The 19,374-nt window shown below is 47.5% G+C and overlaps 1 protein-coding gene across 2 annotated transcripts; it reads left to right on the top strand.

Moving 5' to 3' along the window:
• Positions 1-544: 544 nt before the first annotated feature.
• On the top strand, positions 545-18,717 carry LOC149336345 (uncharacterized). Of its 2 annotated transcripts, none has more exons than XM_089552838.1 (4): positions 545-1,371; positions 7,920-8,013; positions 17,800-17,950; positions 18,475-18,717. In XM_089552838.1, the coding sequence occupies exons 1-4, from the start codon at positions 1,221-1,223 to the stop codon at positions 18,583-18,585; spliced, it is 507 nt and encodes a 168-aa protein (XP_089408964.1). In that variant the 5' UTR covers positions 545-1,220; the 3' UTR covers positions 18,586-18,717. The 2 variants fall into 2 exon arrangements, with proteins under 2 accessions (XP_089408964.1, XP_089408963.1); XM_089552837.1 differs by having other exon boundaries at positions 582-1,458.
• Positions 18,718-19,374: the final 657 nt, after the last annotated feature.

The raw sequence follows: 19,374 nt of genomic DNA, 5'->3' as shown, positions 1-19,374 counted from the left end.
TCAGAGCGACCGTGTTTCGGCTACATACATCGCGAACTAGATTTCTATGAACAGGCGTTTTGAGAACTCCGTTTAGTCTATACAGCTTCTTTTTTCTTTGCTGTTTTCTCTTGCGATTTTCAAGGTGGCGAGCGTACAAGTGGATCGATCATCTGCCTCTTGTTAGATGACACCAAATTAGCCGTTATGTCTTCTTAGTTGTTCCCATTTTGCTTCCATTTCGGTGTGACCTGCCAAGTGTCCTAATACCCATTTATGTGAGTACTTTGCTAGCACTGAACAGTTTGTTGAGGTGCGCGACCTCAGAATTTCTACTTGGGGGAATTGCCGTTTTAGCTTTTTGTTGTCACTTCCTTGGGATTAAACTTTACCTCCTCCAATCCCTTTCTTCTAGAGTGAGTTGTGTATCACGCGAAAAACGAGATACAGCAGCTTACGTTAATTATAACCGCGAATAATGGTTTATCCAACCGCTGAATACGTAGAAAAGCGATGACCTATTTTTTTCGTGTTTCATTCGTACCTTACACATCACACTTGGAGAATTAATAGGCGCTATCTTACAGCTCGACCTGGCATACTAATGAACGAAGTTTGCTCTCTAATGTCCTCAGGCGGTTAAGCGATTAACCAGATCCAACTTGACACACAGTCAACATCCATCTGACGCAGCGCCCAATCCATTGGGAAAATGCGTCGAGAGATCTCCCCCGGCCCTCTAACCCTACAACGTCAATGCAATGTTCCGTCGCGCCACTGAGACACGATGACGCATATCCACGTCTCATACATACGCGCCGACCGGTCCAACGTGGGCGTAAGACAATACGCAGATGGCCGAAGACGGATATGCTTCTCGCACGTCCGAACCAGTAGCCCACCTCGGCAGCAGCTGCTGCGTCTTGCACGACACCGCTCGAAGGGAGGGCTGCGCTGGAGTTTCGGGAACGCTCTCACAGAGCACGCCGATCTGACAACCAACTGCGCCGCGGGTCTCGAGCGAGCTGCCTGCTGCGGTCTGGCATTAGGAGCAGCGCGGGGGCCAGACCGCGAGCGACGCGAGTCAGTGCGGTTCGGGAGCTCTGCAGGCTCTCCTCGTTACTGGTTATTAGTTGTTAAGGCTGCATGGCGGGTGACATGCAGACGCTTCGAGTACCATCGACCAAACGAGTGCGCGAAAGACATCGGTGACGGTGCGAGTGGATCTGTTTTCTGCGACCATGCTGCCTTGTTTGACGCCGCGGGGTGGTGGTGCGGGCTGTTTATTGTTTCTGTTCGCCGCCTCGCTAGTGCTGGAGCAACAGTGCTGCCTTTGCGACGAAGGCGACCGGGACAAGGGGATTATCGTCGTTACTAAGACGAGCACGCAAGGTACGCTGGCTGCCGACACCGACCGAGAACCCGGATTCTGGGAGTCTTTCAGGACGTACGTGCTTGGCGATTACAATGGGACTAGGCGTGAGTATTTAACCGACGGCCAAGCACTTAGCTAGAACGAATGGCGCGTAAAGCTGGCGAAGTGACCAGACACAGAAAAGGCCTGAAGACTAGAGACAAAGTGTGAGGAGAGCTAAGTGTAAGGCTCGTCAAGCTCATGCTGGTGATAACAGCGCAAAACCGTGTGATAAGGCGATAATGTGGCAGGCAGTAAACAAGAGTAGTAAACGCGTACAGAAGCGGTCGCTGACATTAAGTAAAGCTTGCAAGTGCTGCTACTAGCGGCCTTGAGAAGCTTGACAAATATTTCTGTGGAGGGCCAATCGGAAAAGCGCAATGACAGATTTAACAACTGCTCATTTCATTAAATATGTTAAAGAAGAAAGCTTGTGCAGGCTCAACCTCGACATTCAGGTTACTTGATCGGCCAACGTAAGAACGGTCACATTGATTGTAAAACATTTTATTCGCCGGAAAGAGCTTGGCAAGAGGTCGCGTTACGTGGTCGAGAGTACATAGCCCTCGACGACTTTGTCAGCCCACTCCACCGCCAAAACTTGCGTTCTGGGGTCAGAGCTAGCCAGCACGGTCTCCCACCGCTCGAGAGAAGGAGCTGTAACTAGATCACCCGGAGATGGCTCTATTTTGCAGTCCCACAGGATGTGATCGTAGGTAGCACGTTGACCACAGTGTTTGCAGTTTGGGTTGTAAAGGTCTGGATAAATGTGCGCGAGGAGTGATGGGGTGCGTATCGATCTCGTCTGTAGACGACGCCACGTAACCTCTTGTTCTTTAGTAAGTCTTTTGTCTGGAGGGGGGAAAATTCTCCTCTCTAGTTTAAAATGATTGGTGAGATCATGATATGTGATCATTGCAGCCTTCGTTTCGGTTTTTATGAATATTCGCGCCAACCCTATTTGTTGTGCCAACTTATTATTTTGTCTGGGAACCGTGTCCAGGTATGAAAGAGGCTGCAGCTGTAGCCTAATGGCTGCAGTATAGAAAGTACGCAACCGTCCAATTTCTTTTTCACGTAAATTCAGACGAATTTCGAGAGAAGATCTTAGCTCGCGCACGTATCCATAATTTAGTGCTTATGAAAACCCATTGGACGCGGTTGATTACAGTCGGAATGTGGGTTGGATGGTTTGCTGAGTTCTGAACGTTACCATAGTTAAGGGGCGGCTCATAAAGTTAAGAACGCAGCATAAATTCTGGGCTACAGCAGACGTTCGCTCGTAAGAGGATTCTGAGGAGTAAAAAAAGAAAGAAACCTTAAAGAACGTTCTTTAGAAGAGGATGTTCTAAGCTTGCCCGGGTGATAACTTTTTACTACGAGGATGTCCGATGGCCTGTTTCTCTTGCCGTTCCTCTTACAGCTAAAAAAAACGTCCCAGAATTGACAAGCGAGGAAGTGAGAGATTGCTTTAGGCTAAAGCGCTGGTCATTTGGCTTTTGACCAAGTGATTTTCCTGTACACTTGGTGATTAACACAGCAAAGAAAGCATTTACGGAGCTCTTGCGGTGACAGGTGGAAAATGAATGTTTTATGTGTTAAACAAGAAAATTTTGTCGAGTTGCTTGGTGAATTACGTCACCACAACAGCGTAAAGTACTACGGACAAAAAGGAATCGTAGGACAACACGGCACTGACCGTCAACTGAGTGCCTTATTCAGAAAGCGAGCGTAATGTCTCATCGAGGTGCGATTCATCGCTTCAGCGGCTCACAGTAACAGTGACAACTGTGTGAAATAACCATGAGTGATTGTATGTGGATGGTTCTTGCGCGGATGAACTAACAATAGTGACGAATAAAGAAAACCGAGTACACTGCGAAGTTTTTAAAGCGCTAAGGCGATGGGTGAACAACAATATTAAAAACAAGATTCTAAAATAATGCGTGTTTTCAGAGTAGGTCGACCAAATGAGTAGACAAACTAGCAGCTACAAAGGAAGTTGACTAACAGCAAAACCATACAGGTGTAGGCGAACAAGCCGCTGAAAAGATGCCTGTTTATTTTGAAGTTCATTCGTTTATTGGTTAAGTATACCAGGTGGTTCCTATGCAATGGTTTCCTTTCGTCTGCCCTACTTCGGTACTGAGGTAGCAGTACGAAAAAGAGTGAATAACACAAGAATGCCAGAACTGAACAGGAGGACTACCCAGGCTCTTCTTTGTTTTTGCAGTCGTACAGCTTCTGCGCACGTAAGAGTTCATCACGGTGTAATTTTTTTCGTTCCAGCTGCTTTCATTGCTTGTCAGTATAGTCAGCTTCTTTATTATTCTTACCGTGGTATTTTGAATGCGTTGCGGCATCAAATAACTGCCGCTGCACGTTTAGAAACTCTTCAGAGCCGTAGAATTGTTGCACGCAACCCCCCCCCCCCCCCCCCCCCCGTAAAAACAAACTGTTCTTCAGTTATCTGTGCCAGCTAGTCATATCGTCTTGTTTTATTGAGTTGCGGTTTATTACCTTCTTTCCCGCTTTCAGCACGAGTATGTGTTTTCTAAACGCTAGTTTTTCTTTTTGCTCGGGCAGAAACGTCCACGTGTTATTAATCAATGCAAGACGTTGTAAAAAATGGAGGGCGGTTTAGTCCTAGGAGCTCAGAAGGCGGAAGAAAAGTAATAATGCGAGCAGAAGTTACTCAGCGTACTGAGCAGAGTCCCGCTGCATAAATAGCGAAGAGTTCCTACCTGTATAAAAATTAATACATAAATCTTTACGTTTTTTCACTGCCTGCATTCTGATAGTTTCTTTCTTATTCGTATTACCGTTACTCACTTCAGAACATTTAGATCATCGTTATGTAACATACCAGAAAAACTGTTCTAGAAATAAACACAAAGTTTTCCAGGTGCAGTACAAGCACCGGTCGGATAGTACTCGCTAAAGCCTCTTCACAGATTCAGCCGCATGGGCCGCTCAAAATTATCTTAGTATAAGCGACTGGCCTATACAGCAATTAGCACATGCCTTGGGCCACAGTTGAGCTTTCATAGACGATTTTGGCGTGACGTCGTGTAAGTCTCAATGAAACGCCATATTTTTAGGCGTTAAAGAAGTCGGTTTCCGACGCCTAGATAGGCTCAATATACCGGGTGTCCCAGCTAAATGTAACCAAACTTTTAAAAAAGGCGAAGCGTCCTAGACCAGTGAAACCAACTCAGGGTTGTTCACAATCGCGTGACCTAGTCTTGAGTATTTTTTTCGCTCTTCAAAGCTAATCCATTAGTTAAGTTTAATTAGCTAACTTTTTAATTATTGACTTCAGGAGGAAAGTTTCAATGAAAAAGTTTTAGATCGCCTCGAAAAACCGCTAGTAATGCTCTTTCTGTCAAGTTACGATTTACGTAGCTTCATTTATTGGCCTTAAAAGAAAGTTGTCACGTGACCAGCTGCTCGCTCACTTTTCTGCCCCAATGTGTACCCAAAGTCTCTTCGAAGAGAGGACTTCAGAAAAAAACGGATTTTATTCTTTAAGGCGTGTCTTGGGACGTTGAAGTGGCACAGTTGTCATGTGGAAGCTTTTTTTATTGTCCGAGTTACGGTTAAAGGCCGGTAAAAAAAAACTACTTTACGCAAATATTACTTTGCTGCAAATGTCCCAGTAAGCTGTTTACTCAAAGCGATCTACAACCTTTCCATTGGCACTTTGTTCCTCAAGTCAATAATTACAAAGGTAGTTAATTAAGCTTAACTAATTATTCAACCTTGAGTAACGAAAAAAATACTGCAGACTAGGTCACGCGACTCTAAACAACCCTCATTTGGTTTCAGACGGCTAGGACCCCCCATGTTTTTTAAAAGCTTGGTTACATTTAGCTGGGACACCTGGTATATTGAAATAGGCGCGCATATTAAGATAAATATTCACAACCAGAGTGTTTGTGGGTGGCGTTTAAATCCTCGAAGCTGCAATTCGGGCTTGAGATGCTGTAGTGGGGTGCTCCAGATTATTATCGACCACCTAGTGTTCTTTAAAGTTCTTTATATGTTTGCATTTCAGCCGTATCGAAATGCTGCTGCCGCAGCCAGAATTCAGTGCTGTGCATTTGGGCTCAGCACCCGAGCATCGGATCTACCAAGCTATCGCGGCCGGTGACAGAGCGTTCTTATAAACCTAGCACATCATACCGCTGAAACGGATACAGAGATAAAGAGCGGAACAATGAGAAGGTCCGTTGGTCCTTGAAATAACCGAGGCCTTGCAAAAGTCTAATGCATTGTCTTACCGCGCGATGCTCAGTCTTGCTATATATATTACGGCAGAAGCTGAGGAAACATAAGGAAATATTATTCATATTCAGGCTTCTAAGTTCAAAGTTTTCTCTATTCTCGCCGAGAACCAGTTTGTAAGCTGGAAACGTGAGCCCAATGTCGACTGATGTCAGAGGAGCGAATCTGTAGTTGAGAATGTTTAATGTATCAAAGGAATCCGCAAGTGTTCGTAGGAAAAAACTTGCGGAGATTCTTCTGACGAGGAAAGCAGTTGTTCTTGCCTCTTACCGATGAAGCTTCCATCGAATTTTGCCTAAAATGCTTAATTTTATGGGTTTATGGGGGTTTGACGTCCCAAAGCGACTCAGGTTATGAGGTACGCCGTAGTGGAGGGTTGCGGATAATTCCGACCATCTGGGGTTCTTTAACGTGCATGAGAGCACAAGTGAGCAAGATCCTCTTGAAGGGTGTCTTCAGAAGGGATATTCGCTGCAACGCGTTTTGCTGTTGAGCAGCCGCCTATAACAGCCTTGACGCCACCAAAGTTGTGGGAATAATATTCGATGGCGTTCATCCATATTCCTTCAACGTCTTAAAATCCGCTCCGGTGGTATGTTTTTAGGAATTCTTTAAAAACTGGGTTTTCCAGCTTAGCCCGTAAAATACCGGCGACTATAGCGGCACACACATTCGTGTTAAGGTTCTAAGTGCATGCTTCCTCTAGCTTGCAAGGGTATCAGCTAAAAATTGCTCTCTGTATGATTAGGGTAGCGTGCGCCGAACACATGCTATGTGAGCTGCAGGCCTTTCATGTTTGGTCAGGTGGTGCTTATTTTCGCACGGGATCTGCACAGAAATATTAGGATATAGAAAAGCCATACAGCCAGCTCAGACGCCACATCGCAACAGATGTTTTGACTGAACGTGTCTAGGAAAGCCCCGGTGGAGAAATGCGCCACACATTTATCCCCAGAGATAAAACACTATGGTCTGAACGATGAATCGAAGTGCGTCAAACACCGGAAACTTGTCAAAGATGTCACTGCCAAAACGATGAAACGGTAGCGCCGACATTACCCAACGATGCTCGTACGCAGTGAGACTGCGCCATCAGTCACCGCCGCTCCCGAGCGATACCTCTCAGGGAGTTACCCGATTTGCCTGACAGAAGGATAGGAAAGGTTTGAAAGGTAATAAAATAAAATGCGGCGGAGTAAACCCACTGCATGAAAAAACTCGCATATTGTCGCATACGGAAAAAGAGGACTTCTCGGAACAGACCGCCACCGTTTACAATCATAAGCTTTGTTTAACCGTGACGTTCTTTCATCACGCGCGCACTGCCCACAAAATATGAAGGGGCGTTCTTCCCTACTTTTTAAACGGTTGGCAAAGTACTGGGTAGTATACGTAGACAAGCGAGTCCATTCTCGAACCACCGCGCTCTTCGGTGTCTTCCTTTTAGGCACCGTTCAAGTTGCTGTCACGCTAAGACGAAACGCACAAGAAGCCGCGTTCATTGACATGCGACCGAATTGAATGAGTGACTGAATGGCTGTATGGTGTAGGAATCGAAAAAGCCTCAATGCTGTTAGCTGTTGAAAGAAGATCAGACCGACGCCAATCGAAACTGAAACTCCAAAAGCTCTCAAATGCTATTTTAGGCAACACCCGCAATAGACATTTACAGGCGTAGTCAATACGCTGTAAATACGCTTCTTAAAGCATTATTCATGCTTATATGTTGCATAGGCGCGATAGAGATACAGAGAACAAAATAACCTGCCATCACCTGCCTGAGAACAAAGTGCCATCACCTGCCAATCAAGTTTTGTTAGCAATTTAAATATAGACTTCATAAATATCATGTAGGCAATCATATTTCAATCTATATTTGTACTCCCACCCCTTATGTAATACCCCCAAAGGGGGTCTTTAAGGTAATAAAGTGAAGGGAAGTGAAGTGAAGTGACGTAAAGATTTTGCTAAAATCTGGTCTCTAATCATGAAGCTGCACACAGGCATAGCTTGTACCAGAGTCGCGCAGTGCAAGTAGCAGAAAGCGTATTAGGTAAGCGCGCTTCTTTTGCCCTTGGATTGATTCGCCAACGTGGCTACCAATGTGGCTTCGGTGAAAGCCATCCATATGACCTAAATAGAATTCCGTTAGCCTCACAGACGTTGCGCTCCGTAATAAATAAGTTAATAATACGTAACGTGCTGTACCGCCCGTCGTCTTCCTTTCTCACTTGTACAGATGACTGGCATCGACGCTTCTTCAACCGTTACATTCCACTGTTCGGCGTCATCACCCTCTCTCTCGTGGCGGTAGCCCTCTGCCTCAGTTACTGGTAAGCGCAAGACGTGCCTGATGCAAACACGACGTAGCCCTCCGAACTTTACAAGCATCGGAGGGTTCGGACATAAGAACATACGCATCGTACATAATATACAGGGTGTTTCAGGGAAGACTAAGTAATTTAAAAAATAAGCTTTTTGTGGGAAAAATATGGCTTCTGCGGCATAGTATTGCCAGTGTTAGCGGATACCGGAAAGCCCCGAATTGTCCTATAAGTTGGTTAAGTAATCTGTGATAATTAACTTTTGAACTATCACAACTAGGCAAGTGGTTGCAGTTAGAGATTCGTAGCCGATGGTTAGTGACAGCCATATCAGTTTTTAGAATTTAGCAAGCACGGTTATCCTCGGTGCTGTGGCTCGAGAAAATTTGGCCACATCGTGCCAAGATACATGCGCCTTCGAAAAGCACGGAGGCAAAGGAACCTTTCCAGTGCACGTAACTAGTCAAAAAAGGCAAATTTCGTCGAACCACATCGCCAAGGGTATTCGCGCTGTCAAAATTTTAGAAATTGATATGGTTATTAATAACGACCGGCTACAAATCTCTAATTGCAAATAAACGCCTAACTCTGAACGTTAAAATTTAATCATTAAAAGTTAGCTAACCAGCTCACAACATAAGACGATTCACCGGTATTTTTGGTGCCCGCCAACACCGCTAATACTATGCTGAAAAAGCCATATTTTTATTTTAAAAAACCTATTTTTGAGAATTATTTAGTCTTCTCTGAAACACCCTACAGGACGAGGCTGGACATTGTTTCTTAGCTCAGCCTTGCCATTCTTTGTGCCTAGTTGCTCGTAAAAAGAGCGGAGGTAATGCTAAGTGTCCTAGTTGAAGTAACTTCTTCAACAAAACAACCTCAGCGGCAGTCTTAAATACCAGAGTTGCGGTAATAAGGTCGGTCGAGGCGACACAGCTGTCAGCATGCGTTAGCTGGTCGTCACAAATGCTTTCACAACTGAATGAACTTTGGTCTATCAGAAGGAAGTCTTCCTCTCTTAGACATATCTTTGACGAAATGCAAATTTTAGTATTCGCATTGCAGGGTCGGAAAGCGCCAAAATCCTCGGGGCTGCATTTGTAGTATCCACTTCTAGTCATCTAATAGGGTTCAGTGTAAAAATAGTTGTGTTGCCGAGGTAATAGCTCTCTGCAATGCTTCAGGTTACAGAAAAGAAACTTGCCTGGTTTTAGATCCGAACCGCACAGAGATAAGTTATCCCCGGAACCCAGATAAATCACCGCGGTTACCTAAGAAATCTGAAGTCAGCTATAGCAGGAAAAACTTAAAGCACTTGCATCACATCTACGTACGGCAAAGGCCAATATGAAAATACAACAAAGAAGGATCCAGCAGATAACTTTGAGAAAGGAGCCTCTCGACAGAGGAAATAATCTTGACATTTGGGAAAAAAACCACCTAGTCGCAAATGATTTCACGACACAAAAAGATGGTTTGGTTTATGGGGTTTAACGTCCCAAAGCGACTAAGGCTATGAGAGACGCCGTAGTGAAGGGCTCCGGAAATTTCGACCACCTGGGGTTCTTTAACGTGCACTGACATGGCATAGTACGCGGGCCTCTAGAATTTCTCCTCCAAAGAAATTCTAGCCGCCGCGGCCGGTATCGAACCCGCGTCCTTTGGGTCAGCAGCCGAGCACCATAACCGCTGAGCCACCGCGGCGGCGACACAAAAAGAGACGAGGAGACAACGGACAGACGTTGTCTCCGTTGTCCGTTGTCTCCTCGTCTCTTTTTGTGTCGTGAAATCATTTGCGCCTAGGTGGGTTTTTTCCCAAGTGTCAAGATGAATAACCAACTAGCCCGTCAACATGCCTTACAGAGGAAGTAATGTTCATTTGACAGTACCCCCCTGTGTTGTCGCCTGCCTTTGTCCCGTCCTGCTTTGCGGTTTTACTCCTCACGATGTCCTACCAACTGGCCTACAACCGCGTCCTTCTAAATTCCCTGAGTTACCTTGTGTGCTTGGCCTCGGAGATGAATTACAGCACAGGAAACATAACTATAAACTACTGTATTTCTTTTTGTTTCTAACTTCAGGGGATCAAGGCACTCCTGTGCAATACAGTCGAGCCCAATTACAACGGTTGCAGTTATAACGAATGCCCACTTATTACGAACAACGGCAGTGCGACCGTCACAATACATACCAGGGTGATGGCAATACGCCTCAATTAGGACAAACAACCATGACCTCACACTCGGTTAGAGCGAATAAGGAGGCGCCTCAAACTCGCCCCTGATGTAGACAAACTCGCGCTACTCGTCAGCGCAGTGACCAAAGGGCGTCTCGCAACTCCCGTAACCACCGCCTCCCGCAAAGAAAGTGGCTGCAGCCAAGAAACGGCAGAATTAAAATTGCAGTTAATCGTCGGCCAAGCGACCGCCGATAAGCTACAAGGTCACACAGACTTGTGTGTGCGCTGGCTGGTATGGGCGTTTAAAGTGAAAGCAGAAGCGTGGTGGGCGCTATAACAGGTCAAGCGTTGAAAGCCGAACTACTGTACAAGGTCTCTGAAAAACCACCAATGTTAGGGATTTGAGAAGTTTCAGTGCCACGCACGTGGCATGTTTTGCTCGCAGACAGCGGACACTACATTCTGCGCTTACGGTTAGATGGGTTAGTTTCTTCACTGCATACTTTGAACTCTCCAGAGGATCGGAGGTCAGGAGGCCTACCTACCACTAGCTGCCGTCAACGCTTCAACAGCGATTAGTTATGTTGTTGCCCCTAAAGCAGCTCGTCGGCAGCTGCACTATCAATGGAAAGGAGTAAAAAAGAGTAAGCGGTCATCTAGTGCACTCTCTTTTATAAAAAAGAATGTGCTATAGGGCAGCTCACTACCTTTTTATTTCCATATAGGCGTATTCGTGTTTATAAGGTAGGGCCTCGGAAAGGGCCACACGAGGCCATACTGGAGCACTTGGAAAGCGTTGCGATAGGGTCAGCTTTAAGAGACGGACGTTGGTAACGGACTTTTTAAAGAAAAAAAGAACTTTACTTTTGTCCGACTTCGTATGTCGGGCTGTAAAATGGCAAGTCAGTTTACTGCTAACTTTTTATTTTATTTATTTACAAATACTACTATCCCATGAATTGGGACATTCCAGGAGTGGTAGAGAGGATGGAGCATATAGATAGAAGAGTAGGATAGTGCATAATTACAAGTGTGAATCAGGCATTTTACATAAACAATAGTGTGGTATTAATAAGAAAATACATGATTAGGCAATTCTTGCGCAAAGCGGTCAACAGACATCTGACGTAATGTGACATCCAGATCATTCCATAGTTCGACGGTCGCAGGAAAAGATGAATATTTGAAGCAGTCTAAAAATGGCATAAACGGCACAATGTTAAGCGGGTTGGTACGGCGAGTGACACGGGAACTTCGGGAACAACAAACGAAATCCGTGCGACCGCCAGATTCGTTATAAGCGGGCTCGAATGCTTAAGCAAAGCATTAATTGATTCGTACAGGCTCGAAAAGGGCTTTAAACAGCTACTCTGCACGAAGCTCAACGCATTTATAAAAGGTTTAGCTTCATCTTATCGCTCAATACAGCCATTAACGCTGCTTGAAAAACAATGTTTATTTTTCGAGGCAGCTAATATACACGGTGTATCCTGTCCGTGACTGGGCTTGGAGAACATGAACCATCGTAATCACTCGGGGCCCCTCGTAGAAGAGAGAGAGAGAGAGAGAAAAGGACGGAAAGGCAGGGAGGTTAACCAGGCGATGCCCAGTTGGCTACCCTACACTTGGGGAGGGGAACAAAGGGGAAAGAAGGAAAAAGAGCGGCAAGGAAATGAGTTGTCTAAGTGTCCAGCGACCACTATGTCACAGGGACAGAGGGCGCGCACTGAAAACTTAAAGATTATAGGCGGGAATGCAACCCCGAGACCCTTAAGAAAGTCAGGAGCGCTTTCACCGCTCGTAGAAGGTCAAACATGAACTAAAGGCCTGAACAGATTTCCAGCTTATGCGATTCGAACAATAGGTGTATTCAAACCATACTGGCGGGGACCTTCCTTGAAAGGACACCATATTAAATAAAGCAACAATAAAAATCTCTGACTAAACCGCATATTCCAGACAGGTAGGCAGAGGTACATCTGTTCCTTGGAGCGAAGCTGTCTTCTATCTACTGGAAGCCTTCGGCCACAGCTGTTCATTTCTACCTGCTCCTGTTCTGGCCACAGCTGAGTGTGCCGCCCCTCGGTTTTCGCGTGCAGGCCTTGCAAAGTTTTCCTTAAATATCGCGGCATGTGCAGCTGAAGGCGGCAAGCGGCGCTGCGACTTGATTTCATGGAACATGCTGGGAATGGAAGCACCGTCGTTTCTTACGAAAACAATTTTCCAACTTGACAAGACTACGCAACCAATTTAGTCATGTGCCAGCTTTGCGATGCCATAAGGAATTTTAAGGACGTAACAATTCAACGAGAACGAAGAGAAGCTCTAGCGGTGAAAAAAAAAAAAAATTCCATGCAAAGAACAGGCACACAAAAAGCGTCTTTATAAATTGTGCGCATTTGAAAATTTCGCTTTCGAAGTGACCCGCTTTTCACTCCTGCTCGGAAAGTGCGCCGTCGAGACGTCCACTTACAACGGGCGAAGTTATAACGGACGCTCGCTTATTACAAACGATGGCGGTGCTCAGATGCAACGATGACCTGTGGCTGCACAACTCGGTTACAATGAACGAAGATACGCTATTAATTCAGTCCCGCAGTCGAAAACCACCAAGGAAGAACAATAAAAATAAATAACAAATAATAATAATAAATAAGGCACGTATGACAAAACTTTTTACCAGATGCAGGTGTCAAAAAGCACGCCTCAAAAGGCGACTTCTATAGCACTGGTCGAAAGTGCAGTAACGTTCGCGTTAGCGGCTTTCTGTGCGCACTCATGAACGGCAGCATTTGGTGGCCGCCATTTCACATCGGGAAGAGTCGCAAGGCGCAGTGCTTTGGGAGCTACTGCGAAATGCATGAATAATTGTTTCCGTAAGGCAGCGTTTACGGAGCCGGAAACGATGTAAGCGCTGTCGAATCGGACACATGTGGACTTATGCCAACGCGTCGTCGATCCGCAGCTGGCTGGACCTGATGCCGCCTGGACTGACTTAGTTTATGCGTATAATGACGCCGACATCGCAAAACCATATAGTGAAGAAAATTTTAGTACATGAAGTACAAGAACTCTCGCACTACTAGGAACCTGATTAGGACGATGACGAGGAGGCCGACGTACCACCCGCTATTATGCAGGAGGGCTTCCGCCGCGATTAGTTACATTGCGTCCCTAAACCAGCTTGATGACAGCAACGATATCGGCGAGGAGCATGTGACCCGCTATCATGCAGGAGGGCTTCCGCCGCGATTAGTTACATTGCGTCCCTAAACCAGCTTGATGACAGCAACGATATCGGCGAGGAGCATGTGACCCGCTATCATGCAGGAGGGCTTCCGCCGCGATTAGTTACATTGCGTCCCTAAACCAGCTTGATGACAGCAACGATATCGGCGAGGAGCATGTGACCCGCTATCATGCAGGAGGGCTTCCGCCGCGATTAGTTACATTGCGTCCCTAAACCAGCTTGATGACAGCAACGATATCGGCGAGGAGCATGTGACCCGCTATCATGCAGGAGGGCTTCCGCCGCGATTAGTTACATTGCGTCCCTAAACCAGCTTGATGACAGCAACGATATCGGCGAGGAGCATGTGACCCGCTATCATGCAGGAGGGCTTCCGCCGCGATTAGTTACATTGCGTCCCTAAACCAGCTTGATGACAGCAACGATATCGGCGAGGAGCATGTGACCCGCTATCATGCAGGAGGGCTTCCGCCGCGATTAGTTACATTGCGTCCCTAAACCAGCTTGATGACAGCAACGATATCGGCGAGGAGCATGTGACCCGCTATCATGCAGGAGGGCTTCCGCCGCGATTAGTTACATTGCGTCCCTAAACCAGCTTGATGACAGCAACGATATCGGCGAGGAGCATGTGACCCGCTATCATGCAGGAGGGCTTCCGCCGCGATTAGTTACATTGCGTCCCTAAACCAGCTTGATGACAGCAACGATATCGGCGAGGAGCATGTGACCCGCTATCATGCAGGAGGGCTTCCGCCTCGATTAGTTACATTGCGTCCCTAAACCAGCTTGATGACAGCAACGATATCGGCGAGGAGCATGTGACCCGCTATCATGCAGGAGGGCTTCCGCCGCGATTAGTTACATTGCGTCCCTAAACCAGCTTGATGACAGCAACGATATCGGCGAGGAGCATGTGACCCGCTATCATGCAGGAGGGCTTCCGCCGCGATTAGTTACATTGCGTCCCTAAACCAGCTTGATGACAGCAACGATATCGGCGAGGAGCATGTGACCCGCTATCATGCAGGAGGGCTTCCGCCGCGATTAGTTACATTGCGTCCCTAAACCAGCTTGATGACAGCAACGATATCGGCGAGGAGCATGTGACCCGCTATCATGCAGGAGGGCTTCCGCCGCGATTAGTTACATTGCGTCCCTAAACCAGCTTGATGACAGCAACGATATCGGCGAGGAGCATGTGACCCGCTATCATGCAGGAGGGCTTCCGCCGCGATTAGTTACATTGCGTCCCTAAACCAGCTTGATGACAGCAACGATATCGGCGAGGAGCATGTGACCCGCTATCATGCAGGAGGGCTTCCGCCTCGATTAGTTACATTGCGTCCCTAAACCAGCTTGATGACAGCAACGATATCGGCGAGGAGCATGTGACCCGCTATCATGCAGGAGGGCTTCCGCCGCGATTAGTTACATTGCGTCCCTAAACCAGCTTGATGACAGCAACGATATCGGCGAGGAGCATGTGACCCGCTATCATGCAGGAGGGCTTCCGCCGCGATTAGTTACATTGCGTCCCTAAACCAGCTTGATGACAGCAACGATATCGGCGAGGAGCATGTGACCCGCTATCATGCAGGAGGGCTTCCGCCGCGATTAGTTACATTGCGTCCCTAAACCAGCTTGATGACAGCAACGATATCGGCGAGGAGCATGTGACCCGCTATCATGCAGGAGGGCTTCCGCCGCGATTAGTTACATTGCGTCCCTAAACCAGCTTGATGACAGCAACGATATCGGCGAGGAGCATGTGACCCGCTATCATGCAGGAGGGCTTCCGCCGCGATTAGTTACATTGCGTCCCTAAACCAGCTTGATGACAGCAACGATATCGGCGAGGAGCATGTGACCCGCTATCATGCAGGAGGGCTTCCGCCGCGATTAGTTACATTGCGTCCCTAAACCAGCTTGATGACAGCAACGATATCGGCGAGGAGCATGTGACCCGCTATCATGCAGGAGGGCTTCCGCCGCGATTAGTTACATTGCGTCCCTAAACCAGCTTGATGACAGCAACGATATCGGCGAGGAGCATGTGACCCGCTATCATGCAGGAGGGCTTCCGCCTCGATTAGTTACATTGCGTCCCTAAACCAGCTTGATGACAGCAACGATATCGGCGAGGAGCATGTGACCCGCTATCATGCAGGAGGGCTTCCGCCGCGATTAGTTACATTGCGTCCCTAAACCAGCTTGATGACAGCAACGATATCGGCGAGGAGCATGTGACCCGCTATCATGCAGGAGGGCTTCCGCCGCGATTAGTTACATTGCGTCCCTAAACCAGCTTGATGACAGCAACGATATCGGCGAGGAGCATGCGACCCGCTATCATGCAGGAGGGCTTCCGCCGCGATTAGTTACATTGCGTCCCTAAACCAGCTTGATGACAGCAACGATATCGGCGAGCAGCATGTGACCCGCTATCATGCAGGAGGGCTTCCGCCGCGATTAGTTACATTGCGTCCCTAAACCAACTTGATGACAGCAACGATATCGGCGAGGAGCATGTGACCCGCTATCATGCAGGAGGGCTTCCGCCGCGATTAGTTACATTGCGTCCCTAAACCAGCTTGATGACAGCAACGATATCGGCGAGGAGCATGTGACCCGCTATCATGCAGGAGGGCTTCCGCCGCGATTAGTTACATTGCGTCCCTAAACCAGCTTGATGACAGCAACGATATCGGCGAGGAGCATGTGACCCGCTATCATGCAGGAGGGCTTCCGCCGCGATTAGTTACATTGCGTCCCTAAACCAGCTTGATGACAGCAACGATATCGGCGAGCAGCATGTGACCCGCTATCATGCAGGAGGGCTTCCGCCGCGATTAGTTACATTGCGTCCCTAAACCAACTTGATGACAGCAACGATATCGGCGAGGAGCATGTGACCCGCTATCATGCAGGAGGGCTTCCGCCGCGATTAGTTACATTGCGTCCCTAAACCAGCTTGATGACAGCAACGATATCGGCGAGGAGCATGTGACCCGCTATCATGCAGGAGGGCTTCCGCCGCGATTAGTTACATTGCGTCCCTAAACCAGCTTGATGACAGCAACGATATCGGCGAGGAGCATGTGACCCGCTATCATGCAGGAGGGCTTCCGCCGCGATTAGTTACATTGCGTCCCTAAACCAGCTTGATGACAGCAACGATATCGGCGAGGAGCATGTGACCCGCTATCATGCAGGAGGGCTTCCGCCGCGATTAGTTACATTGCGTCCCTAAACCAGCTTGATGACAACAACGATATCGACGAGGAGCATGTGACCCGCTATCATGCAGGAGGGCTTCCGCCGCGATTAGTTACATTGCGTCCCTAAACCAGCTTGATGACAGCAACGATATCGGCGAGGAGCATGTGACAGCGCAGGAGAGCTTAGAAAGCTCTGTAATGGGGTCTAGGTTGAATAAGCAGACGCACATAATGGAATCACACTCTCCTATCTTGTATTTTTGTCCGTAACGTGGGATGTCCACTTACTACGAACCTCGGATACAACGAATGCAATCCGTGTCACCTTCAGGCTTTTATAATTGGGCGCGACCGTACTCAGTGCGCTACAGAGGTCAGTCTTTTCTCGACCCACCGCCTTGACATAGCCATTAGCATCTCGAAAAGCAAACTTTTCTACCTTAGAGTCTAAGTGCAAAGCGCTATCAGCCAGAGTTAGTCTTCCTACTAACCGTTACTGGCGAGTACTATGATGTGCTGCTTTTCATGCTTGACTCAGTTATGGTTTGGTTTGGTTTTATGGGGTTTAACGTCCCAAAGCGACTAAGGCTATGAGATACGCCGTAGTGGAGGGCTCCGGAAATTTCGACCACCTGGGGTTCTTTAACGTGCACTGACATCCCGGGCCTCTAGAATTTCTTCTCCAAAGAAATTAGGCTGAAACTGTAAAGTACTGGCTTGTCGTCCCTGTAGCACCATAATGTAGACTTTTGCTGTCCGATAAAATGGTCAAAATTCAAGGAACCTCAAGAAAAGAAAAAGAAGGGAGTTGGGCTCTTATCTCTTGTTGGTTTGGTTTATGGGTGTTTAACGTCCCAAAGCGACTCAGGCTATGAGGGACGCCGTAGTGAAGGGCTCCGGAAATTTCGACCACCTGGGGTTCTTTAACGTGCACTGACATCGCACAGCGCACGGGCGTCTAGAATTTCGCCTCCAAAGAAATGCGACCGCCGCGGCCGGGATCGAACCCGCGTCTTTCGGGTCAGCAGCCGAGTGCCATAACCACTGAGCCACCTAATCTCTTGTAGAAGTAGGTTAAACTATTGGTTTCATTGGGTTAGGTTAGATTAGATTAGAAATGTATGAATTTCTGTGCACCACAGGTGCCAGGACCGGAACTCCCCGGAGACGGAATCCTCGAGGGCGCGCCTGGAGGAGATGCGGCGAATGCAGTGCGGAGAGAGGGTGGCCATGTACACCATGCCACCTCCTCCCCCGCCCAACACGTTCACTCCCGCAGACTACCCAGCACACGTAAGTCAGCGCGCGTGTAAGCGCTGGCTACTTTTGTCGGGGGTGCATAGTTTCAGGAAAAGCAAAGGGGGAAAAAAACGGCCGTGCACTACGTCTCCGTATCTTATCTTCGTTTGAGACAAGTACAGGTATAATAATAGGCAGCCAGGTTAGTTCGTAAAGGCTGATCATGAAAAAAGAAAAACTATGAGTACAACTAGCTGGGCAGGTATCTGCAAGAGGAAGCGTAACCGTCAGCTTTCACGCAGGAACGAGTTTTGTTTTTATTTCTCCATTGAGATTGAAAATGCCTACGAGGCTTTGTCGTTGAAATGAAAACTATTTAGAAAAGAAAAGAGTGCTTCATTCTGGAGTGCGATAAACGAAACTCTATAGCCCAAGAATGTTTTGCTCGGCCTGCACACTACTGATAGAAGCAACTTCGAGTTTTTTTTTTCGATACATGTACCGATAAATGCTTATGTGCTCATAATTCTTTAGCAAGCGTATTACGTTGAGAGTGTGATCCTTTTATTTTATTTCAGGATTACTATCGGTTCCCGCCGCCGCAGTACAATTACGCCACGTTCGAAACCAGAGCTCCACCCAACGGGCCTCAGCCATCTGCTCCGCCACCGGCGTACCACCAACGGTGACCAGAGGTGTTTCGGGTTCGACGAAATGCGGCTGCGTGTATGTTTATGTGACACAGCGGCTATATGTCGTTGCACAAAAAAGAGGCAAAGAACATTTCCAAGTACTGTTATATAAAGCTTGTTTCCTCTCCAGGATGGCTGCTTCTGTGCAAGCGAAGGAACGTTAGCCGGGTTTGTGTCTTCAAGAGTGGGTCGTGTTCAGGAAAGAAAAAAACAGCGCTAAATTGTAGGTAAACCACACAGAAAGACGGACAGGACGGGCGCTGACTCCAACTAAGTTTATTGAAAGCCACATGTAGCATATATATAGCCCGAGATCCCCCTTACATGTGGAAAGGTGTACGTCGGCCAGACTGGACGCTGCGTCTACGAGCGTGCCGGGGAACATAGAAGGTCTTTAGGGAACGCATCAGGTTCGTTCGAAAACCTTCCCGCCCATTGCCGCTCTTGCATTGATGAAAATAAAAAGCACTGTGCACCACGACTTGAAGAGATTAAAATTCTAACCAGAAGTAAGGATAGATTAGCTCGCGAACTGGCAGAAGCCTTTTTTTATCAAAGAGAGGGGTGGCATGTGCGTCAGCACCACTTCTGTCTCCCTACGATTAAATGAGCACAGATTGTTAAAAAATACGCGATTATGAGAAGTTATCGTCCGTGTGTGTGTGTGTTTTGCCATGTGGGAAACGCGCATGCGTTCACCTTCTTCGGGCTATATATATGCTACATGTGGCTTTCAATAAACTTAGTTGGAGTCAGCGCCCGTCCTGTCCGTCTTTCTGTGTGGTT

This window comes from Amblyomma mixtum, chromosome 7 (assembly GCF_055824585.1).
Source record: "Amblyomma mixtum isolate Tamu chromosome 7, ASM5582458v1, whole genome shotgun sequence".
In the NCBI taxonomy this organism is placed as follows: Eukaryota; Metazoa; Arthropoda; class Arachnida; order Ixodida; family Ixodidae; genus Amblyomma; species Amblyomma mixtum.
Note: the sequence above shows the minus strand (reverse complement) of the source record. Positions and strands in the feature narration are given on the sequence as shown.

What these genes read in the sequence shown, in the direction of transcription:
- LOC149336345 (XM_089552837.1), top strand. Translation starts at nt 1,221, where the DNA reads ATGCTGCCTTGTTTGACGCCGCGGGGTGGTGGTGCGGGCTGTTTATTG. An exon ending in CGATTACAATGGGACTAGGC is followed by an intron (nt 1,459 to 7,919) that starts GTGAGTATTTAA and finishes TCACTTGTACAG; the next exon opens with ATGACTGGCATCGACGCTTC. An exon ending in CCGCAGACTACCCAGCACAC is followed by an intron (nt 17,951 to 18,474) that starts GTAAGTCAGCGC and finishes ATTTTATTTCAG; the next exon opens with GATTACTATCGGTTCCCGCC.